At 45.1% G+C, this 25,639-nt stretch overlaps 1 protein-coding gene across 1 annotated transcript in view; it reads right to left on the bottom strand.

The window, feature by feature from the left end:
- Positions 1-23,951, bottom strand: part of LOC142486591 (vomeronasal type-2 receptor 26-like) — a 48,509-nt gene extending 24,558 nt beyond the window's left edge. Inside the window, exons 1-2 of the mRNA XM_075585171.1 lie at positions 22,957-23,951; positions 16,772-17,047 (exon numbers count right to left, since the gene is read on the bottom strand). Of these exons, the coding sequence (XP_075441286.1) occupies positions 16,772-17,047; positions 22,957-23,757 (1,077 nt within the window). The 5' untranslated portion in view covers positions 23,758-23,951. The remainder of the gene's footprint in view (positions 1-16,771; positions 17,048-22,956) is intronic.
- Positions 23,952-25,639: the final 1,688 nt, after the last annotated feature.

The raw sequence follows: 25,639 nt of genomic DNA, 5'->3' as shown, positions 1-25,639 counted from the left end.
GATTCACGAGATTCATCTGATTAATCTCAGCTTTACCAAGATACGTCCATGCTACAGCATCAGCGGTTCCGGAGTGTGAGGGGTTAACTACAGCATAACGAAGATTTTCACCCCTTTTCCAGAACTCGTTTGAGCCAGGGAGTCCCAAACGAATCCTGTAAGGACTGAATGAACATCTTTCCTCCGGTGGAGATACAGGGCTGGCAACTTGTGCCCCTAGCTGAGGACTGTAGAACGGCTCAAATCACGCACCCACTTGCATGCGTGCTGGGGTGCCAAGAGACTTTGTTTTCAAGTCATTTGTTCCGTGGACATTTGATTTAGTTCCCCCAACCAGTAAGTGTTTATCCAGTGTAATTGTGAAGATTTGTGTGTTTGTCTTAAGAGGAAATAAATTACAATTTGTTTTGCCCTCCTTGTTGTGCTCAATCCAGAATCCCGGTATTAATGTGTTGGTAAGACCTGGTCTACCCTGACAGTAATGTTTTATTTTCAACCGAAAAATTAGCTAGGATCCAGATGTGGATAATAGGGATTTTGCCCATAACTGTACTGTATGTGTTGGGGATAGGGTGGGTGGTTGGGGATAGAGGAGGTGGTTAGTGTGGTGTCTATTCATTACAGACACGCAGACTGGGGCTTGCCCAATAGAGACCTGTACAAGAGATCAAATGTGGCGCTCAAACGTGAATGTGATAAGTGATAAAAATGTGAGTCCTAGTACAGGATTAATGTGCAAAAAATACGGATTTGTCAATAAGTGAAAACAACCAAGCAAGTGACACTATGGAGCTATGCACTTAGCAGCAAAAATCTCCCTGCCCTTTGCTATTCAGTAAGCAGCGAAAAATCGCAGATAACAGACTTTTTCGGCAAATTAGTAGGCAAAATATATTTTTTACGGCAAATGTCCGACGATAAGCCACTTTTTGGCACTTTTTCAACCTCGCTCAATTTTAATAGCCCCGATCAGCCTATTGAGGCTGTTCGCCGCTCTAGAATTGAGAATTCCTCTCCAAAACCACCTCGCCAGCAAAGTTGGCAAGAAGGTGGGGAGAGGCTGCGGAGAAACGGCAAGAAATCACTTAGAAAAAAAAATTAATTTTTCTAGCATTGGATTGATGCCGGGGTATCCGAAGCTGATATACATTAATATCACTATCGGAGACCCCGGCATGAATCAGATGCATGAAAAATGCATTTACAGGCATTTTCGTTACCTTAGCAGCAAACCTCTAAGGAAATTAAGGCGTTAACCATCAGTGTCATGCTTATTGTGGGTAGCGGGGGTAGGTGAAGGTGGTATTATATCCTTGGTGGGTGTTTAGGCCTTATGGTGGGTAGCGAGTGGACTTAACCCCTTCATTACCTTTGCGGTCAATACCGCTAAGGTAATGAAGGGGTTAATCCCTTCCACTACCCACCCGGTAGGCCTAAACACCCATCCTGAGAACGAATACCCCCTTCACCCACCACCGCTACCCACAATAAAACAAAATACTCACAACAGGCCCACTACCGACCTCCTAGGCACCCAATAAACATTACAATAGCTAGTAATAAACCAAGACACAACACACCCACCACCTGTGCCCACACATTAAACCAATATTTATTATTTTACACACAGAATTAATACCACATGCCAGCGGGGTCCCTGGGTGTTCCCCACAGGTGTCCACAGGCCCCACAGTGCACCCTGTGAGGTACCCACGGGTGTCTAGGGGCCCTCTGGTGGTCCCCGTTAGGCTCTGTGGGCCTCCATGGGTTCCCCACAGCCCCAATTTGGGCCACGAAAAAGGGGGGACCCTGGTACTGAGGTGGGAAATTATAGAACTGCACACCCACAGCAGATGAGGCACGCCTGGAGGTTGGATAGTCAAGAACGCCGGGTCTGGATTGAAGAGAATGGGTTAGCCTTGATACTTTTATGAGGTCGTAGGAAGGTGCCAGGAGAGTAGTCTGAGTCCAGAGTGCCTTGGTCAGGGGTTGTTGTCAGTAGGAAGGTAGTAGTCCGATAGCTGTGGTCAGGGATGGAGAAGTGCGGATGGTCTGAGGCAAGCCAGGGTCAATAATCCAGAGAGAGGTCCTAAAGTGAAGTTGGGTTGGTGCACAGGAAAGCAAGCAACAAGGTTAGTAGTACACAGGAAAAAGGCAAGGCAGGGACGTCGGAACACAAGGCAACAAAGTACTACGCCATAGAATGAGAGTGCTAGCTGAGCATATATAGGAGCAGTGGACAAATAGGAAGGAGGGGAGAAGCCAAGGTGTGGCCTCCACGGAACAGAAGCAGCAATTAGCTGCAAGGTGCAGGAGACAGGGGCGAGAGAAATTAGAGTTGCTACGCAGCTGGGGAGAGGTGCATGCGCATCATGTGTGCGCACCGCGCAGGGCGGCCACACATTGCGAGCGGAGGGGTGGAGCCAAGCTCCGAGGAATCCTTGAAAGCCCCATGTGGGTGGGAGACTGTAAGAGCAGGAGGCAAGGAGGAAGCATAACACTGGGGACGCACTCTCTGATCAATTGCAGCGGAATGGTGTGCAGCCGGAGGTACGGAGGGAACACGCCAAAGGGGACATGCTCCCCGATTCCATACATCTCCCTCCCCCAGATATGGATAATAGATTAGTTGCCCATTATTAAACACAACATTAACTATGCAGCATAAATAAAGTAAATAAAAACTGTTCTACTGTTGCGGCAAAGTTTAATCTAAAGCTTAAACGCAATTGTTCGTGGCTTATTTTTTTAGCCGCCGAACTTGGCTGCACGCCAGCCGCATGTTGCGGCCGCGCGCCGGCCATTTCTCCATTCAGCGTTAATGGCGCTGAACAATGGAAGCGCCTGCGGCGCTAAAAAAAAAAAAAAAGCTGCGTCTGCACGGAGTTTAAAAATTCCTGTGGTTGCGGCCACTTTAGACTCAGGGTGGCCGCCACTGTACTTATCCCTGCCCATATGAAGTGTGTCTTCTTCAGCTTACTGCAGGTCCATGTCCTCCGTTGCCAGAAAGAATAGATAGTAGAATCCAAAAATACAATCTAATGGCCCCTAAACCCTTAATCACCTTAGCGGGTAATAACCGCTATAGTAATTAAGGGGTTAATCCACCCTGCCCCTCTACCCATGCAGGAGGCCTAACCACCCACCCTGGACACACTATACTCACCCTGTACTAATTGAATGGCATAGTGGTACCTCATTACCCATATAATATCTGCAGGATAAGCCACTATAGCACTCAATGGGCACCTAATAAAAATACATAAAGGCCAAAAATAAACAGTAATCAAACATATACACAAGCAGCTAATCAATCCCATTCAATAAATCAAAACCCTAGCCAACAAATGAAATAAATACAAGCACTAGCCAACCAATTACATAAAAACACTAACAAAAAAACAATTTATTAATTATAACCAGTAACCAACAAAGCAATTATTTAGTAAAACCATTATCCAACAAATCAAGTCAAACCAAGAGCCAAGCAAACAAATAAATATTTTAAAATGCTAATCAATGCAAACCATAACAAAAGTCAGCCACACAACACAAAATATAAGCCAAACAATCATGCCAAATCAGAAAAATAAAACTCTATAGAAAATAAGCAATTTACCAAAAAAGCATTGGCTATCACTGTATTACACTGTACCCAAACCGAGAACAAATTAATACAATGGCAGGCAACGGGCTATCAAAAACATAAAAAAAAAAAAATACAATCGAAAAATCTGTAAAAAATACATTCAATATTTAACTTACCTTTAGAAGCATTGGCCATCTGACTCCCGGGGAATCAGGAAGCTCACATTCTGCAAAGGCCTCAAACTCCATAAGATGCCATCCGTCATGAAGATCTGGATCAGGTACCCAAAATTGTCTTTATTTTATCTTACATAGTTAAATAGTGTATATGGTTCAACAGCCATCTGATTGTCTGTTAAATCCATGTGCCCATTTTTTTCTGTGACTTCATGTAAAGGGACAAGAGCAAGCCAATCAGAATGGCTGTGCTTCCTTTCCCTTTAACATCACGTCACAAAATTCAAAAAAGGTTGCCATCACATGGTACTTGAGCCAATCAGATTGTGGGAACTAAATCACCAATCTGATTGGTTGTTGAAGACCATGTGACTCCCTTTGGATGACTGTGGTGATGGAGGGGTTAATCAGGTCATTAATAAAGGCATTATACACGGATGATTAACCCAAAATCGCTTTGGGAGTGAAGGGGTTAAATGTATGTGCATCACCCTGATATATTTGCCCGTGCCCCAGCTTTCTTGTCCCCATTTTGCAACCTGTTCCTTGACTGTTGTAATAGGAATGAATACAAACTGTGCCATTAGCTTTTCATTCACAAGATGGCGTTGTTTGCGCTGAGCCAAGCGCTGATTGAAGACGCGTGGCTGTGTATGGGAGGGCTGCTTTGAAGTATAGGTATCCATTTCTAAGCACTAGAACTCGTAACCGCATGGTCAATTGAATAAGTGGTTTGCGGTTAGACTGAAGTGGCTTTCTGTCAAAATGTATCCCTTGCCTTGTTAGCGTCTTAACTTGAAAGGGGGAAGTATATTGCCGTGAGAACTAGGTTAACTATGGACCTCACATCATAGCCCTTTCAATTAAGTAGGCTAACTTGAGAACAGAGTGAACTAGCACTCTAGTTTTAGGAGTGCAGCTCATGATAAAGAAACCATACACCCACATATAAAGTTTATTCCAGTGGCACAAGCAGAACATACTTTATTAATAAAATGTATTTTTCTGTTGGTTTTAAATGTACAGGCAGGAAAAGCTTTTTCTGCAAGCCCGGAAAAAATCCTTTAGCATGCAAATATGCTAAGGGTGAATGAGCTGAGGGTATTTTCCTCTCCGTACTGGGAGACTTGGAGTCTAGTGAAGTCCGGAGTTGAAAATCCTCATAGATTCAAATTGTGAAAGTGGCCGGGATGTTGCTGAGTGCAAGATCCCGGTACTCAGCATGAGCCATTCACACAAACCCCAGACTAAGATTCGCCAGGTACGGGGTGAACCCCCCCGTATGGTAAACCACCAAGGTGTCAGGCAGACACATACGCTTTGCAAACCGGAAAGCCCTTTTTACCCGTTTTACAAACTCCGGGCAAATCAGGGATTGGTGGGTTAAATTTTCCCACGGAGGGGTTTGGGCACACATGTTAGGGATAGGACTGTAAACCCTATAAACCTGCCTGCCGAGCTATCCCATGTGTGATTCATGATTTCTTCAAGCGTTGTTCAAGTTCCCGTACAAGTACAGCGGCAGCGGTTCCGGAACGCAAGGGGTTAAAAACATCGTAACCAAGAATTTACCACTACTTCAGGAATTCATTAGTGCTGGGGAACTTGAAAAGAACCCAAATGAACCAGAACAAACTTTTTACAATTGGACGAATTATCGGGCAGGAAATTTGCGCCCTGCCAAAAGGATTGTAACCCAGAGACTTTGTTTCTTCAGCTTACGTTCAAAGGACAATTTATTTTGTTTCCTCCATCCCAGTAAGTGATTATTAAGTGTATTCTGAGGTTGTCGTGTGTTTGTCTATCAAGGAAATAAATGACCATTTATTTTGCCCGCCTTGTGTGTTCAATAGAGAATCCCAAAAATAAAAATTGTTGATAAGTACTAGTCTACCATGACAATGACTGTAACGAAATTGAGGGTATTCAGCCCATTAATAAAGGCAGTATGCTCGGCTGGTTACTCCTATTTTGCATTGGGGATGAAGAGGTTAATTTTATATGCACCATACATGTATTACAGTGGCGGCGCAGCTGAGTCTAAAGCGGCTGGAGCCGCAAGCCAGGTGGAGTGCCGTTTTTCTCATTTTTTTCCCTCGGCGTGCAGCACGTCATCGATGCGCGGTCATGCTTCATCGGGAGCGTGCGCGCATGGCGCGCGTGCCCAGAGCTCCCCAAGGGAGCCCTGGGTTGCTCTATTGTGACGGATGGCGGTGGGGGGCTTCGGGGGACCCGAGGGACCCGGTGGACCCGGAGAGGGGTGGGGGATGCCTCGATCGGAGGACCGATCCTCCGAGGCTCCAGCGCGCGCGGGACAACTCGGCGCGCGCCCGATATCTGCCGCGGCCGAGACCGGGTGAGTGTTAGACTCAGCTCGGCCGCGACAGTATTTTTCCCTCTGTCCCTTGTTGTCCCCATTTTGCAGGATTGTATATGCTTGCAGTAATGTATTACATCGTATACCGGCATTACTGGTTTTGGACACAAGATGCCGCTGCAAGCGCCAAACCGCAAGTCAATTGGATAAGCGTGGAGCGTTCTCTTTGTTCAATTGAGAGGTATAGGTATCCATTACTGAGGCTGGAAATCGTAACTGCAGAGTCAATTGAAACAAAGGGTTGCGGTTTTCAATCTCAAGTGGTTCTCGGATACACTGTATCTCCGTCCCGGTTAGTAGCGTAACTTGAAAGGCAACCGGCAATTGGCGTGGGAACTCGGTTAACAGCATGTCAATTGACGTGAGAAGCCCATAGCCCAGCACTGCCAGTTCAAGAAGACGCCTAACTTGGGAACGGAAAGGGTTAGCAACCTGAAATTTGGTGTGCAGGCAGGATACTTTTTTTCTGTTTGTCTTTGATATGTAACCAGTGACCAAATGCGTTCACATACATTGGCTGGGGGCACTTCCTTCTCAAACTTCATAGATCCCCCGTTGAGGCGGCGCCTATGGGTCTAGCGAAGGTTTGCAGCTGAAACCCTCAAGAGCCGCAAAGTGTGAAATAGCCGGGATGGTTGCTGAATGCGATATCCTGGGCTAGTTGAAAACTTGCGAGCAACCCCTAGCCTGGGAGACGCCAGGTAAAAAGGGGAGTACACATATGTTAAGCAGCCAGTGTTCGTTTTAGTGACCCGGAAGTTATCAGCTTTTTTTGACACTCCTTTACATGCAGTTCACAGCCATCTCTTCCTGTGTGGGAGAACTCTTCTCCACGTTGGGTACCTGCCTGGTACCCAGGTGCTGCTTGGCTTGGTGGGTTGGAGCTTGTCTCACGAAGGGGGAGATCTAACACAAATCCCCTCTCTCCTAAAGGGTCCTGATCCTCCTCGTAGTGTGAGCTCCAGCCAGAGGGTCTCTGTGACGGTGAGGGGGTAACCAAGCTCAATAATAAATGTTAAGCCCACTTGGTTACCCCAGATCTGTGTTTTGAGGTCCTAGATTGTCAGCTCTTGGACCTGGCTTTCATAGATGCATTACTGTGACTGTTTGTAAATTATGCAACAATACAATATTTTTGTGTTTTTGCCTTTCCAGGATATTGCGAGGCTGGGAGTCTCAGGGTGGGATTTGTGGAGAAAGTCTTGTCAGATTATGGCTATGTAGCAGGGTAACCGAATTACGGGATACCCCAAAGATGTACCCGAGAATCAGATAAGATTCTCGGATACATTAAGCACAGTGATCTGGTCAAAATACTACCCTGGAAACGTTCTTGCAACTCACAGCCAAGATTCCCTGCTTTAGCACAGACCAGAAAGGTAAAAAGGGTATAGGGGAGCAGGGTAACCCTAGAACGGTACAGGGGTCCCTATTATAAGGGGGAGGCCCAGTTCATGCCCAAGTCACCCTGACCTGGGCATAGGGGTTCAGGGGGTGCCCCAGCTATGTGATAAAACTGTGAGGTTTTTATTTTGTGTGTCAAATGTAAAGTCAGGTTTCTACAGTGTGGCACTGATAATGCTAGTAAGAGTTGAGAGTATATATTCTTATTCTATCCCTAACACCATAAAGGGGGTCTTAGACATTTTATCACAAGATACAGCGGAAAAGTGTATGTTATTAAAGGGTTATGTTTTCATAGGTATTTATGCTTGTAACCTGTGTATGAACTGTTGAATTTCCAAGTCCCTGGGTTCCGAGAGAACAGATGGCCACCAGACTTAGTGCCACTGAGTCTCCTGTGGTATCGGACTTGAAAGCCTCAGGGATGGCAAGGTGTTAGGGCAGGCGGAGTACAGGAGTTACACTCGAGTACCCCCACCGTGATAGCACAAAGGGGCTATCTGACCACCATTTGCCCCAACCCAGACTTTGCGGAGCCTGGAACTGCGGGGGGCTCAATATACTAAGAGTCAGAGGTGCCAGGTTGGCGCCTGCCCCTTAGCAGGTACCCGCCTGGCTTCATTTTTCCAGCAAATCGGTGATAGGCTATCAGTTACATGCCGAATTGAGTTCCAGGACTTTTGTGAGAACCTCCCGGTCATTGGAAAGGACTCATACAGACTTAATTTTGTAACATTTAGATCTAGGAAAGTTTACCTCGTTAGCCCAGACCCCAGTAAGTGTGTTTTTCATTGCAAATTTTGATCCATTGTGTGTATGGATCACAATTGGCCGCAGTGCGCTAAGTGGCCGTCTGGTCATTGTCGCAGCAATAACACTACAGGCCAGAATCCCTTTCTGGGGCCTTCCCTGCAACAATTCTCTGTATGTGTCTTAGGGCCTAAATGGAGCCTAGAGGCAGAGTTATGACCTAGTCCAGGGGCTTACTGACACCCTGGACATTTCCGTCCTCTCTGCCGGCTCCTGTTAGACTGGATATCCCTCAGGGTCCCGCAGAGGATATCCTTGATCTAATATGGCCGCTCACATCTCGCATGTCCTTTGTCACGGGAGAACAGGTTTATTAACACCTTTTTATACCAGGATCATTTGATTGAGCAAAGCAAGGAGGTAAAATATATTGTAATTTATTTCAGGAAAAGACATACACACAATGTAACACATTTTACAGGGTTAACACACATACTGGAAACGGGGCTACAATTAAACTTGTCCTAAAAAATGAAATTCATGAAAATGAAAATGACCTCTGTACGAGCCCTTTCCAATGACCGGGAGGTGCTCACAAAACTCCGGGAACTGATTTCGGCATGTAATGCCAGACTCGACCGCTACGTTCTCAAAAAGCGGAACTTAGAAAAGTTTTGGACTCAAAATCTCTGAATCCTGCCATGACTTCTTGGGCACTCAAGCATGACTGCAGTATCCCTCCTGGTCAAACACCTTAGCATCCCTGAGGCTTTCAAGTCCGGACTCTGCACAGACCCAGAGGCGCCAAGTTTGGCAGTGAATGTGCACCTCAGAATCCAGGACCTGGAAGTCCCACAGTTCACTCACAGGTTATCTGTGCATAAAACTATTCAACATAACTCTTTAATAAAATATACTGTGTCCTGTATCTTGTGTGATAAAAATGTTTAAGTCCCTATTCTGGTGTCAGGGATGAAGTAAGGGGATATACATGTGATGGTGAAGGGGTAACCAGACCAATAATAAAGATATTATGCCTGGCTGGATGCTCCTAAGCCTTACTGGGGGTGAAGGGGTTAACTGTATATTCACTGTAATGCCATGTATTCCCTGTATATCACCTGTGATGTCCCCTGAGTCATATCGTAGAAATGGAGTGTCAGTTCTGCAGCTCAGAATCTAGCTGTGGTCCTGTTAATATGTACTGTATTGTGTAGAATGTGCCCATTAAGCAGAGGGTGCTTATATCGCTTTAGAAAGAGTTAATTGAATAAGCGTGCCTGCGGTGAGCGGCTGCATTGTAGCCCTGAATCACTTCCTAAACCGCAAAACGCTCAGGGAAATCCTTAACCACAAACTCAAGTGGATAAGTGGCTTGTCCAGTTGAAGTGGTGGATTGCAACAATGTATCCTGCGGTCTCGTTAGCCAATTAAGGTCAATTGGTAACGTGCTTCTGCAGTTATTGATTCAGACAAGCAATGCAACATTGTATGCCGGCTTCTCACCGCAAACCATTTACACAACAAATCACAGACCACATTTATTTATTTATAAAATATTTTACCAGGAAGTAATACATTGAGAGTTACCTCTCGTTTTCAAGTATGTCCTGGGCACAGAGTTAAGACAAATAATACATGTTTACAAATACAGTTACATAATGAGCAGGGTATACATTATATACAAGACATAACGAGCACATTCAATTAAGGGGCTAACTTACTTTAGGAGTGAGCTAGCACTTTAATTTTTGAAATGCAGAGGGCTAAGAGATAATCATACACATACATCATGTTATAATGACAAGCAACTCAGATAGAAGCCACATATGATAATAAGCCTTGTTTTAGGTATTTTAAAATACGAAGATAGGAACACTTTCCTGTCAGCCTGGCAGTGAATCCATTAACATGCGCATATGTTTGGGATAAATGAGCTGAGAGATTTCCAACTCCGTACTTCAAAGGGAACCCTGCTGGGCTGCCGCTCCAATGTCTAGAGGAGTCTGAAGTTGAAAGCCTCAGAGACCCTAAAGTGTTAAGGAGGGCGGGATACAGTAAAATACCCTGTACCGGTGTAAAATCCTGGCTAGCAACAAATGGTAGCCGATGCCCAAACTTACTGTCGCTAGGTAAGGGGTTGGGTCCCGTATGCTAAGCAGCATAGGTGCTAAGTTAGCACATGCCCTTAGCAGACCGGGAAGCCACCTCTGCCAGGTTTATGAGCTACTGGCAAGTCTGGGATAGGTGGGAAAAGTTATTCCAACGGGGGGATTGGCTGTACAGGTTAAAGATAGGAGTCATAAGCCTATAAGAATGCCTGCAGACTGTTTATGAGAGAGATTCAACTAAGATTCAGCTAAGAAACATCTTAAGATTCAACCAAGGTCCGTTCCAGCTTCAGCGAATTTCCGGAGTGTGAGGGGTTAAAACATCGTAACCAAGGATTGCACCCCTCTTCCAGATTTCGCTTGAACTAATGATTCCTGAACTAATCCTATAAGGATTCCGCGCCCCTAGCCAAGGACTTTCGCACAGCTCTATTCGCGCACCACCCCGCTCCTGCGCAGTGGTGTCTAGAGACTTTGTTTGCCTGTTATTTATTCTGTGGACATTATATTTTGGTTCCACATCCCAGTAAGTGTAAATTGATTGTAATTGTGAAGGATTGTGTGTTTGTCTTAAAAGGAAATAAATTACAATTTATTTTACCCTCCTTTTGTGCAATCCAGAATCCCGGTATTAAGGTGTTAATAAGACCTTGTATCCCATGACAATACTGCCTACACTCACTAGTCTCATCCTTGACACATTCTAGAAATGCCAGAAAAAAAGAATAGGTGCAAAACAGCGCTAGGAATACTAATGAATGAATGTTCAGGCAGCCAGGTGAAAGACTGGTGGTACAACCAGTCAGGGAAACAGATGAAAAAAAGGGGTTAACCGGCGCCAAAGAGGGTAAATACCAGTCCTGTTGTGACAGTCCAAATACAGTCCTTGGGATGATGAATAGTGATGATTCTCACCTCAGCAGTGCATATGTGAAAAAAGAGAGAAAGAAAAATAATAATGCAGTAAATCAACACAGGGGGGGAGGGGGGGGGGGGAATACACAGATACTAACAAAAAAACAACAAACAAGACATACAAACATAAAACACTAGCACGGCCTAAATATTAATAAAAAGCATATTTATTGGTGTGGAAATGTGCATAAACCGCATCCGGAGGGGTAAAATTGCAACCCTACTCACAAAATGCTGGAAAGGTACAGGCAGATCTGCTGTATGCAGCTGGGCTCTCAAGATGGCGACCGGAGCACTTGTGCTGGCGTCCACACGTGACTAGGAAGCCAGGCAGATGACTCAGATGACGAGGCCTCTGGGCGGACGTGACGTCACCCCCGTTGTGTGTTCTCCACCGGCTCACAGGACTCCAGTCCTCCAGTCCTCATCAACAGCCGCAATATCGCCGTACCTCGGTTCAAAACACTTGTTGGAGACTGCAGAGTTTCTCCTTTGGAACTGCAGACTTCACCACACTGAAACACTCTAAAAACTTGAAACTTCCCGACGCGTTTCGTACGCATGCGCGTACTTCCCTTGAAGAAGTACGCGCATGCGTACGAAACGCGTCGGGAAGTTTCAAGTTTTTAGAGTGTTTCAGTGTGGTGAAGTCTGCAGTTCCAAAGGAGAAACTCTGCAGTCTCCAACAAGTGTTTTGAACCGAGGTACGGCGATATTGCGGCTGTTGATGAGGACTGGAGGACTGGAGTCCTGTGAGCCGGTGGAGAACACACAACGGGGGTGACGTCACGTCCGCCCAGAGGCCTCGTCATCTGAGTCATCTGCCTGGCTTCCTAGTCACGTGTGGACGCCAGCACAAGTGCTCCGGTCGCCATCTTGAGAGCCCAGCTGCATACAGCAGATCTGCCTGTACCTTTCCAGCATTTTGTGAGTAGGGTTGCAATTTTTCCCCTCCGGATGCGGTTTATGCACATTTCCACACCAATAAATATGCTTTTTATTAATATTTAGGCCGTGCTAGTGTTTTATGTTTGTATGTCTTGTTTGTTGTTTTTTTGTTAGTATCTGTGTATTCCCCCCCCCTCCCCCCCTGTGTTGATTTACTGCATTATTATTTTTCTTTCTCTTTTCTCTCTTTTTTCACATATGCACTGCTGAGGTGAGAATCATCACTATTCATCATCCCAAGGACTGTATTTGGACTGTCACAACAGGACTGGTATTTACCCTCTTTGGCGCCGGTTAACCCCTTTTTTTCATACATTCTAGAAATGACTTTTACATTTTTTACACACAAAAAACACTCACACCTTTATCATATAGCTGGAGCATCCCCTGAACCCCTATAATAGGTTCAGTGTACCTGGGCATGTATCTGGGTATAACCCCTTACACTAGAGACCCCCCTGTATATTGCAGATATGCATTAAACCCTTCCTGCCCCATTTACTTTGTCTGGATTATGCTGCAGCAGAAATCCTGGCGGTGAGTCGCAAAAACGTTTTCAGGGTCGGAGTTTGCCCAGAGCAATGTGCGTTGATGTTTATTTATTTATTTATTTCTAACATATTTTACCAGGAAGTAATACATTGAGAGTTACCTCTCGTTTTCAAGTATGTCCTGGGCACAGAGTAAGACAAATAATACATGGTTACAAATACAGTTACATAAATGAACAGGGTATACATTTTATACAAGACATTGTGTGCACAGTTAAAGAAAATATATATTATGGGCGTATGAAACAGTTACAGACCAGATTAAAATGTGAGACAGCCTTAGATTTGAAAGAACTTAAACTGGTGGTGGATGTGAGAGTCTCTGGTAGGTTGTTCCAGTTTTGGGGTGCACGGTAGGAGAAGGAGGAACGTCCGGATACTTTGTTGAGCCTTGGGACCATGAATAGTCTTTTGGAGTCTGATCTCAGGTGATAAGTGCTGCAAGTGATAGGGGTGAGGAGCTTGCTCAGATAGCTGGGTAGCTTGCCCATAAAGAATTTAAAGGCAAGACAGGAAAGGTGAACTTTGCGCCTAGACTCTAGTGATGACCAATCTAGTTCTTTGAGCATTTCGCAGTGATGTGTGTTGTAGTTGCATTGGAGAACCAAACGACAAATTGAATTGTAGAGGGTGTCAAGTTTGCTAAGGTGCGTTTGAGATGCCGAGCCATATACTTTGTCTCCATAGTCAATAATTGGCATTAGCATCTGCTGTGCGATACGCTTTCTGACCAGGAGACTTAGGGAGGATTTGTTCCTGTAAAGTACCCCTAGTTTGGCATAAATCTTGGTTGTCAGGGTATCAATGTGCATTCCGAATGTTAAGTGGGAGTCAAACCATAAGCCCAGATATTTAAAACTAGTGACAGGGGTAAGGGTGGTGTTAGCGTTGATTCTAATCAGGAGCTCAGTCGCTGGAAGCTTTAAAAATTTAGTCTTGGTCCCAAATACCATTGTTACAGTCTTTTCAGTGTTTAAAAACAGTTTGTTTTGGGAAATCCAGTTTTCGAGTCTCAAAAAGTCAGACTGAAGTATGTGTTGAAGGTCAGAGAGGCTATGGCTGTGTGCATATAGGATTGTGTCGTCTGCATACATGTGTATTGAGGCTTCCTTACAAGCTGTGGGAAGATCATTAATGAACACTGAGAAGAGTTGGGGCCCCAGAACAGTGCCTTGCGGGACACCACAGGTGATGTCCAGGGGGTTCGAGTTAGAGCCTGAGATGGACACATGTTGGGATCTTCCTGATAGGTAGGACTGAAACCAGTTTAAAGCATGCTTCCCTATTCCAGAGCTCTGGAGTTTGTTAAGCAGGATAGCATGATCAACTGTGTCAAAAGCCTTTGCAAAATCTAGGAATACTGCACCAGTGAGTTGTCCCCGTTCCATTCCACACTGGATTTAGGAATACTGCACCATGTATGTATCAGAGATTCTTACTTGATTCCCAGATACATCTTTTGGGGTATCCTGTAACTTGGGAACCCCGATAAATAGACACATTCTGTAAAGACTTTCCCTGGAAAACCCATCCTGAAGCTTACAGCCTAGGAATCTCCTGGTCCAAGCACCTCAAGTGTAACGCGTAGCTCATCACAAACGAAGCGCGACCGCGGTGCTGAGGTAGGGAATTGAGAAACGCCAACCCACCGCCACGCGGGCTGGCCTAGGATGTAGTGTAGTGGTTTAAGCCAGGTCAGAATTGGAGATGGAAGAGTAGTTGGGTACTTGCCAAGTTCAGGAGAGGAGAGTTGCGGATCGTCGGGGTGCGTAGCCAGGTTCAAGATTGGAGATAGTCGGATCGTCAGAGTACTTAGCAAAGGTCAGGACTGGAGACTGGAGAATGGTCATGCACGCCGGATCAGGAGTGGAGAGAAGCGGAGTCCAAGAACTAGCAGGTTTCAGACAACAAGAGGTTAAACAGGCAGACAAGGCAAGGCAGGGTCTCAGGAACAGGATGCAGCAAGGCACGGTGCCACACTAGACTATGCTCAGCAAAGGTAAGATGCAAGTGAAGGGTATATATAGGAGGACCCACCAATGGCAATCCATGGCAGAACCAGGAAGTGAAATCCCATAGGCTGCTGGTGCACACAGGTGTGCCGTAGGATGCAGCCTGATCAGGGTGAGATTGATTGCGACCCGCGCATGTCACAGAGGTTAGATGGCAGGTCTTAGAATGCGCGATACTCCCAATCCGGTTCCGCTTGATGTCAGAGCGGGGGCGGAGCTTGGAGCTCGCATTACTGCCAAGTTGGTTCTGTTGATCAACAGAGCGAGGGCGGGGCTTAAACCGCACAACAGTGGGAAGGCTGGATGAGCGCCCGCGTCATGCATCAGAGCGAGGGGTGGTGCCAGGGTCCGCAAATACCGGATCAGACCGCGCAAGGTCCGCACGCGTGTGCGTCACAGGACCAGACGAATGTGCATTTTGAGTGTTTGTTGCCGAAGGACCAGTGAGGTGAGGAGACGGTCCATGACCGCCAGGATGGCGATTCCTCACAACGAGAAAGGCAAAACACACAAACATCTTTAATGTTGCATAATTTGCACACAGTCTCTGCAATGCATTTCCGACATCTGGGTCTAAGAGCTGACACTCTACGACCTTAACATGGTTCAGGGGTAACCAAGTGGGCTTAACATTTATTAGTGAGCCTGGTTAACACCTTTACCATTGCATCCTTCTGGGACTTGTAGTCCTGCAAAGCCCTTCAAGGCAATTTAAGATGGCTGCTGCGCTGATTGCCACTGCACAAGTGCCGAGCTCCGGAATGACCACCGTGTTCCCTCAGATTGTGCGGGGTCCCAAAGAGCAACTGGCAAGTTCCCTGCACCAGAGCAAGGTAGGGGACTCGACTATATATATATATATATATGTAAACATTTTTATTATAATATATATTATATAATATATATTATAATATGGGGGGGAGGAAAAGGGTGATGGGTGGAGAAAGTGAGGAGGTAAGTTTGAGAAGGGGGGGAGTGTTAGAGAAAACAGGGGGGGGGGGGTTCTTGCAAGTGCACCGACATGTGGGTGGGGGCCCTGGTGGAAATTTTAGTCCTTGGCCCTGGGAAAGCTGTCTGTGGCCCTGGGGAGGATGGGTGGTAGTTAATAGTAACAATGTCATGAGCCAGGTCAAGAAGAATGAGTAATGTCCTTAGGATTCAGCAAGGGGGATACTATTTGCTACTTTGGTGAGTGCTGTTTCAGTTGAGTGAGCAGTGTGCAAATCTGATTGTAGAAGTTTTAGGAAAGTATAGAAGCTAAGGAAAGAACATACAGTATATAGGAAGACATTTATGAATTTTAGAGGCAAAAGGCAGGAGAGAGACAGGGTGATAGTTAGATGGCTGGTATTTTCCTGCCTACATGTCAACAAGAGAAATAAAAACATATTTAGGATGATGGTATCTCCAATTTTGGTTTGTATACATATTTCTAATTGTAAAGTATTACTTAAGCTCCCACTACAATGTTATAGATTGATGTGTATGTGACCTTCAGTAATAACATATTGATGGTTAAAACAAGAAAAACAATAGGTGTTGCTGGGAATTCTTACCCTAAATGTGTGTTCTAATCTCAATCCTTTTTTTTACTGTAGTAGTTAATGAAGCATTGATGGGGATAAATTGTATTCATTTGGAATTTGCAACAATGGTTGACATTTTATTTGATTTAACAGGTAACCTTCAGTGTACAGTGTTTACAATGGAGAGTTCGGAGACTGGACATCCGGCTCCAATATAAGGAACAGAATAGGTTACAGGAAACAAAAGATAACATAATGTTCCTTATTCTTCTGGTCTCATAAAGACAAAGAATATCTCTCTATATGTAACACCTTCTACTTCAATTCCTACATATAAAGGTTTTCATTCTCTCTTTCATGTCTCTTCCTTTTTTAGTGTAAGTGGCATACACAATGTGATAACTTAACATGCTGAGTATCTTCTTTCCTCTGAGAATGTCACCTTTGCCTCCCTTCTTACCAGAGTAACATTTGGGTTCCATTGAATGTCATTATCGGTGATAGTGAGTTGCTGACCGACAGGTGCTGAGGAGTTGAAGCTTCCAACTTTGATACCAGTCACAGTAGGGTCAGAGGTAGTGATCCAGTTTATAATGTCATAAAGTCCAGGAACATCCCCGTCCTTAGTAAAGACAATCTCCTCTCCAGAAGAAGGTGTAAAATGAACATGTTTCAGGTTACTGTTCAGCTAATGAAAAGGCACATTAGAGTTACTGCATATAACTTCAGTTTTATCCTTAAATTATATTTTGCATTACATTTCAGTATCTGTAAACTCAAATCAGATAACTATATTACATTTACTATAAAGTAGACAGTAATACTTTCTCTTTAATGTACAGTACACAAACACACACACACACACACACACACACACACACACACACACACACACACACACACACACACACACACACACACACACACACACACACACAACGTAGTATATATAGATACAAACCTTGCAAATCGCTTCACAAAATGTAATGATAATAAAGATTGTTCATAGTAGTTTCATATCAGCTAAGACCATACTGTAAGCTTAAGGAAAACATAGAGGCAAATTCACTCAAGGTTGAAAAATGTAAAACATGCTACTATCAGATTTTATTTATCGGTCTAATCACTAATACTATATCGCCAGCGCTTAGGCAGTGAGAACGTACTTTTTATTGAGACAATGTGTCAGAAATATGCATAATGCAATGTATGCAAAAGAACATGCAGAACAGTAATTATTCACTGCTTCTGTATTCACTATGCAGCACATCTCCAAGTGGCACATTATAAGTGGCAGGACTACTGAACAACTGAAGTTTAATAGGAAGTTCAAAAGTAGTGAAGAAGTGGACACCCCCAACTGGCCCTGATTCCTGCATTTGAACAACGCTGGAAAGGAGGATATCATCTATACCAGACTGCATCATTACTGCTGTGATGCTGCCTTTACCATTTATATTTGCTGTGACTTCACTTCTTCTCAAATTATCCACTTCTTTTTACCAGCCTCATTATGTCTCTAACTCTATTCATATATCTCCATCTCTCCTTTCTTCACCACTTCTCTGTTCACATGAACTCCTTTCTTACCTGCGCCCTCTGACACCACACAGCTATATCCCCTGCACTAAAAAACACCCTTACAAATCATCCTCATACATTCTCTTTCTATCTATGCTTCTCCTCCTTGCTTCTGGGGATATCTCTCCCAATCCTGGTTCCTGCCCTATTCCTACATGCGCTCTTCCTCGCCTGCCAATTGCAAAATCTACTCCCTCTGGTGTCAACTCCTCCAACCTCATAGCCATCCCCTGCCACCCTCCCTCCTCTCTCCCTTTCTCCTGTGCCCTTTGGCATGCTCGCTCCCTTTCTAACAAGTTCCTCTCTGTACATGACTTTTTTCTCTCTCTGCTCTTATTTGCTACTAGCTGAGAGACCCGGCGTTGCCAGGGAGTACAATTTCCCACACCCCCCTCTCTCTCCACTCCCCCTGTCTGTTCCTCCGCTCCCCCTTCTCTGTTTGTGTTCCCCCTCCCGTGCAGCTCCATTCCCCCCCTACAGTGTTCTAAACACACACACAGGGTCCCCCACACATACTGTCCCCCCACACACTGTCCCCCCCCACACACACACACACTGCCCCCCCCACACACACACACTGTCGTCGTCCCCCCCACACACACACACTGTCGTCCTTCCCACCACACACACACACACACACACTGTGTGTGTGTGTGTGTGTGTGTGCTCATGGTGTGCGGTGTTGGTCAGAGGCACACGCGGTCATGGTGTAAGGAGAGTGTGCATGTGTGTCTCTTCTCCCTGACTGGCCCGCAGGCCAATGAGCTGTCCAGCACACATACACACACAAACATTATTTGAGACATATATATAGATAACTGAGACCTGGCTCACTCAGTCTGACTCTGCTCTGGAAGCTGCCCTCTCCTATGTTGCCTTTCCTTCTCCCACACTCTGCGCACTGATGGCAGGGGTGGAGGCATGGGGCTCCTGCTCTCCTCACTCTGCCATTACCAAACCCTTCCTATTCCTCCATCTCTTGCTTTTCCCTCCTTTGAGGCTCACACTGTCCAGATTTTCTCTCCTCTCCCTGTCCATGTGGCGGTCATCTATCGCCCACCTACCTCTATTCATCTCCCTTCTGCCTTCCTCTCTCACTTTGAATCCTGGCTCTCTTTTTTCCTCTTCTCATACTCCCCTGTTCTTCTCATTGGGGACTTCAATTGCCACATTGATGACCCCTCTCTCCCTTGGGCTTCCCGCTTTCTTTCTTTAACCTCTTCTTTCGGCCTTCAACAGTGGACTGCAGCCAGCACCCACAAGGATGGCCACTACTTAGACCTGGTTTTCACTAAAAACTTCTCTCTCTGATTTCTCCATTTCCCCTTTTCCTCTCTCTGACCATCACCTCATCTCATTCTCTCTATCTCGCTTCTCCATTCTCCACCTCCATATACCCCCCCGTTCTGGAGAAACCTGCGCTCTATTCACTTACCTGACTTTGTGTCCACTTTACGCTCCTCTCTCTCCTCTCTCAGCTCTGCTACAGACCCTGACAACCTGGTTAGGAACTACAACTCTGCCTTGTCCTCCTCCCTTGATCTACATGCCCCGCTTTCTCTCTGCCGCACTCGCCCTTCTAACCCTAGACCCTGGATAAATTCCCACACGCGCATGCTGCATTCCTCCACTCATTCCTCTGAATGCCTCTGGAGGAAATCTCATACTCTCGCAGACTTCCTTCACTACAAATTTATGCTATCCTGTTTCAACTCTGCCCTATCGCAAGGTAAACAAGCCTACTTTTCTTCACTAATCAACATGCACAAGTCTAACCCACGCCAACTGTTCTCTGTCTTTGATACTCTACTCAAACCACCCTGAGCTGCCTCTCCTTCCTCCATCTCCGCTCAGGACTTTGCTGACTATTTTAAGGAAAAGGTGGAATCCATACGTCAGAACATCCCCTCTGTTTCTTCCTCCCATCCTACACCTCTTCCTAACTCCCCTCCTGCATTCCTTGACTCTTTTTCCACTGTCTCAGAGGAGGCTGTATCGCTGTTGATCGCCTCTTCTCCCTCTACCACTTGCCCTCTTGAACCCATTCCCTCCCATCTCCTAAAACCTCTTGCTCCTACTATAATCCCTACGCTCACACACATTTTTAACTCCTCCCTCTGCTCTGGAACCTTTCCATCCTCCTTCAAACATGCAACAGTCATATCATTACTCAAAAACAGCGAGCTTGACCCTACCTGTCTTTCTAACTATCGACCTGTCTCCCTCCTGCCTTTTGCCTCTTAACTCCTTGAACGTCTTGTATTCTCTCGCTTGCTCCATTTTCTCAACACCTATTCTCTCCTAGACCCTCTACAATCTGGCTTCCGCTCTGCTCACTCCATGGAAACAGCCCTCACTAAAATAACTGCCGACCTCCATGCTGCCAAATACAGAGGTCATTACACTCTGCTCATATTACTCGACCTCTCTGCAGCATTTGACACCGTGGACCATCATCTTCTCCTTCACATACTCCATACTCTTGGTATTCGGAACAAATCTCTTTCCTGGATCTCATCCTACCTCTCCCATCGTACTTTGTGTCTCTTCTGCTAACACCTCCTCCTCCTCTATTGATCTGTAGGGGTCCCCCAGGGCTCTGTCCTGGGACCTCTTCTCTTTTCTCTGTACACACTCTCTCTAGGTGACCTAATAATATCTTTTGGGTTTAATTATCACCTCTATGCTGATGACACACAAACATATTTTTCAACACCTGACCTTACACCTGCTGTACAAACCAAAGTTTCTGAATGTCTCTTCTTTATCATCCTAGATGGCCCTCCGTCGCCTTAAACTCAACATGGCTAAAACAGAGCTCCTCATATTTCCTCCCAAACCTGGCCCTTACAACCACCTACCACATTAGTGTTGGAACTACGATCATTCACCCAGTAGCCCAAGCACGCTGCCTAGGGGTCACACTCGACTTCTCTCTCACATTCGCCCCTCACATTCAAAACATTTATAAAACCTGTCGCTTTTTCCTCCGCAATATAACAAAGATAGGTCCTCTCTTCTGTTGCTCGACTGCTAAAACTCTCACTCAGGCCCTCATTCTCTCCTGTCTTGATTACTGTAACCTCCTGCTGTCCGGCCTTCCTGTCTCTCACCTTTCTCCCCTACACTCTATCCTAAACGCTGCTGCCAGAATCACTCTACTCTTTCCTAGATCTGTCTCAGCATCTCCCCTCATGAAATCCCTCTCCTGGCTTCCGATCAAATCCCGCATCTCACACTCCATTCTTCTACTCACTTTTAAAGCGTTACACGCTTCTGCCCCTCCTTACATCTCAGCCCTAATTTCTCATTATGCACCATCCCGACTCTTGCGTTCTTCTCAAGGATGTCTTCTTTCTACCCCCTTTGTATCTAAAGCCCTCTCCCGCCTTAAACCTTTTTCACTGACTGACCCACACCTCTGGAATGCCCTTCCCCTCAGTACCTGACTAGCACCCTCTCTATCCACCTTTAAGACCCACCTTAAGACACACTTGCTTAAAGAAGCATATGAATAGCACTGTGAATATTCTGAACACATGATACATACTGCACCGACACACTTTATTCGAGCAAATACCCAGTATGTACCTGGCAGATACCTGGAATGCGCCGCTCCTCACCTCTGACAAGCCCCGTTGCGTTTGCCTTCCCAGCCTGGGTTCATGCCTGGCTGACGGGCGGCTGATCTGTTAAATGATAATGATTAGGATTTAATAGGCTGCAATGCTTCGCGTGTCTACCAGATGGCATAAATTCATGAATTGTAATGCAGAATATATATATATACTGTGCAGTATTGCAGCCATTGGGAATAAAATGCTTCAATCCCTGCCTAAAAAATAACCCAATGCACTCGGGCAGAAAACAGTCACAAACCTCAATACACCCGGGTATACCCGAATTCGTGGGACTAGCCGAGCTCGAATAAAGTGTGTCGCCAGTGTAAAGCTTGGCCCCCTGCAGACGCACTTACCAGAACTCCCTCCTACAGTCTCTGTACGTTCTCCCTACCTAACAATTAGACTGTAAGCTCCTCGGGGCAGGGACTCCTCTTCTTCAATGTTACTTTTTTGTCTGAAGCACTTATTCCCATGATCTGTTATTTATATGATCTGTTAATTATTTGATTACCACATGTATTACTACTGTGAAGCGCTATGTACATTAATGGCGCTATATAAATAAAGACATACAATAAAATACAATACAATACATTAAACTGCAATACCGGACAATATTAATCGGCCACTATAAGATTTCTCGATCTGTATCACTTACCGCAGGCTGGTGTAAGGTCTTTCTTGTCTATGTATGTAATTGCCACTACAAAAGGGGCAGATAACCTAAACTAACCAGGAATAACAAATCCACAGAGCTCTGTTAACTCAAAACTTATAATAGCACATTATTAGAAAAATCAGTAATAGATTAATGTGTATCCACATACCTAATTATATGCAAAAACACCTGCCATTGTAACTCTCATTAGCATAGGCTTAACGCTACAGTATGCTGAGTAAGACCTTGCATTAGCTTTAAATAACATAGCGTTAAAGCCTGTATTCCCTAAATGTGGCGTTACCCCCATCCAGGGCCCAGAAAGGGCACGATATATAAAAGGGCTGAAATCGATTAGAAAACGTTAGGTACGTGCTTGTGCCTCTAGCAGAGTGGCCTCACTGCAGGGTTACAAATCTCCGAAACCCCTAAAGTTAACCCCTACCCTAATTGTTAAATCCTTTACTCTAGCGTAGAAGCGCGTGGTGGCTGGGTGTCCAGCGGCTGAGGTGCAGGGTCCGTCCTTCAGAGACACAGCCGCGGCCTACTGTCTCATTCTGGTACATAGTTCCAACAAGGAACATTCAACCCAAGAGAGGGAGGGGGGGTATTCAACCAAAGAGAGGGGGGCCGGGGATTCAACCCAAGAGAGGGGGGGGGAGTCAACCCAAGAGAGGAAGGGGGGATTCAACATTTTTGAAAATAGAGAAATAAGTCGACAATCATTTGTTGTACCTTCCATGGCTGTATGTCCAGCTTGCTGTTGTCCTTATATCTATTCAGAGGAAGGGACAATCTGTGCTGAAACATGTCATGCAGAGCATGAGCCAGCATGTATACGGCTGTGTAAATACTGTAGGTATATCTGAAGTTGTGCACATCATATATAAAGGGAGGAAGGGACTGTAATGTTTTATTCTCAGTGCAGGGACGTAGTATAAATATTCCTTTAGAGCCAGGTATGTACGGCAAACATCCAAAATAATTCATCCATAACTCTTTAATTACAGGGTCGCCCGGATATTTATACATATTTGCACTGTGGAGAAAATCTTTAAGTCCAGAAATGTCGCCGTTACGAACTGAAAGGGATAAAGCACCATTTAGCATAGGGAGAAATGCATCAATTTTAAATTTCTCAAAATATGACACGGTCGCTGTGACAATCCAAATTTTATTTTGCTGTTGCCGAAGAGAATATTCTAATATAAAGTTATCAAAAATATTATTGGAACTATAAATTATCACGACTTTTGCAGAAGACATTCCCACAGCCTGCACACTTTCTTGTTTTAAACGTTCTAGCTCTGTATTATATATCTGTAAAAATTCCACACAGATTCCACTGCTGATTATCAGGTCCTTTAGTTCTTGGCTTCCCCTTTGGCTGCTGTCGTCATCTGATGTCAAGATCCCAACCCAAGTCCAACCAAAGTGTTGCAGTAATTGGACAATAGCTTGCTGCTGATAATGCTCATTGGGGACTGTACGATAGAGGTTTGGAAACTGCAGACGGTCATTAAAACTTGAATCCATTGAACCATAGCTGATCTGTGGAGGAAATATGTTTAAATATGTTGTCACTTCATATTAAAGGGTTTATTCTATACAGGTGCGCCGACGAGTATTCTAAAACTTGCCTTGGAAAATCTGAGGCTATCACCAGGTACATGCTGGGTACATGCTGGGTGCATGCTGGATACATGCTGGGTACAAGCTGGGTACATGCTGCAAACATTTCAGTGGCATTTCTGCAGAGAGTAATGGCCCACAGGATCGACTCAGTTGAATGGGACTGCCAGGGACCCTGCTGTTAATATGATGTCTGATGATCTGATGAGTCTGTCTGCAGAAATGTAACTGAAATGTTGCAGCATGTACCCAGCTTGTACCCAGCATGTACCCAGCATGTACCTGGGTCTTGTTGGGGATTGCCCCAGGTTTGCTTTAAAATACTCATCGGCACTACAGTATGTAGCCTAGCCCCCGGCCACTACCTATATCCCTGCGCCCTACCAGTGTACAGGTGCGCCAACGAGTATTCTAAAACTTGCCTTGGAAAATCTGGGGCAATTACCAACAAGACGCAGGTACATGCTGGGTACATGCTGGGTTCATGCTGCAACATTTTAGTGACATTTCGGCAGACAGACTACTGGCCCATTGGATTAACACAGTGGGGGTCCCTGGCAGTCCCATTCAAACTAGGACTAGCAGTGATGTTTTGTATCTGTGCTGAGTAAATAGAATTTTATTTTTATACCACCTGACTCCCTGGCAGTGCACTGCTTTCTTCTTTTTTTCTACAAATGCTAGGCAAACACACAACAGCTTCAGAATACACTTAATACAACACTTTCTGGGATGGGGAAACAAAATAAATTATCCTTTGCAAGAAAGCGCGAGAAATGCAGTATCTGTTTAAAGTCCAGTTGGCTAGATCGCAAGTTGCCGTTCTAATAACTCCGCCAAATAAAAGAATTTCATAGAAGTACTTAGGACTTCTTCGAGAGTTACCAGGACTAACGAATTCCGGAGTTTGGCGTAAATCTTTGGTTGCGATGTTATTAACCTCTTGTGTCCTGAAACCACTAACGCTGTACTTGAACGAAATACTGTGTAGAGCGTAGTCACATCATGCATCACATCTGAATAACACTGGGGATAGTCCGGTGGACACAGTTATAGGGGTCATTAGCTTATCCTTAAAATGTATACCCAATCCCCTCCGTGGGAACATTTAACCCACCAATCCCTGATTTGCCCGTAGTTTGTAAAAGTGTCAAAAAAGGCTTTCCGGGCTGCAAAGTTCATGTGCTCACTTGACACCCATGCGATTTAGCATACCTGGAATACACCCCTTTCCTGGTGACCCTGGGTCTGGGGTTTGGCTCCAAGGTGTGAATGGCTCATCTAGCACTCCGAACCATCCCGGCCATTTTCACACCTTGGATCTCTCAGGCTTTTCATCCCTGCATATTCCCTAGACTTAGAGGCTCCCACTTAGTGGGACCTCTTTGAAATGCAGGAAGAAAATTACCCTCAGCTCATGCACCCTTAGCATATTTACATGCTAAAGTATCTCTTCCTGGGCTTACAGAAAACCTTTCCTGCCTGTACATTGTAAATTTACAGAATTACACACTTTATTAGAACATCATGTTCTGGGTGTACCACAACTGTAATTTTTATACAGTATGTATGTGAGTGTTTATTTATTTACACTTGCACACCAAAAATCAGGTGTGTCTGGGTGCCTCCGTTCGCGAGTTAGCCCGCTTCATTGAAATGTTTTCTTGCGGGAACTCAAGTTCACCCAGTTCCCACATCAAATGACCTACTTCTCACGGGCATTGACTTACTGCCTTTCAAGTTCTGCGAGCTAACAAGGTACGGATACATTGTATCAGTAAAGCAC

This window comes from Ascaphus truei, unplaced genomic scaffold, assembly GCF_040206685.1.
Source record: "Ascaphus truei isolate aAscTru1 unplaced genomic scaffold, aAscTru1.hap1 HAP1_SCAFFOLD_969, whole genome shotgun sequence".
NCBI lineage: Eukaryota > Metazoa > Chordata > Amphibia > Anura > Ascaphidae > Ascaphus > Ascaphus truei.
The sequence above is the reverse complement of the archived record's forward strand: the minus strand, read 5'-3'. Positions and strand labels throughout refer to the sequence as shown.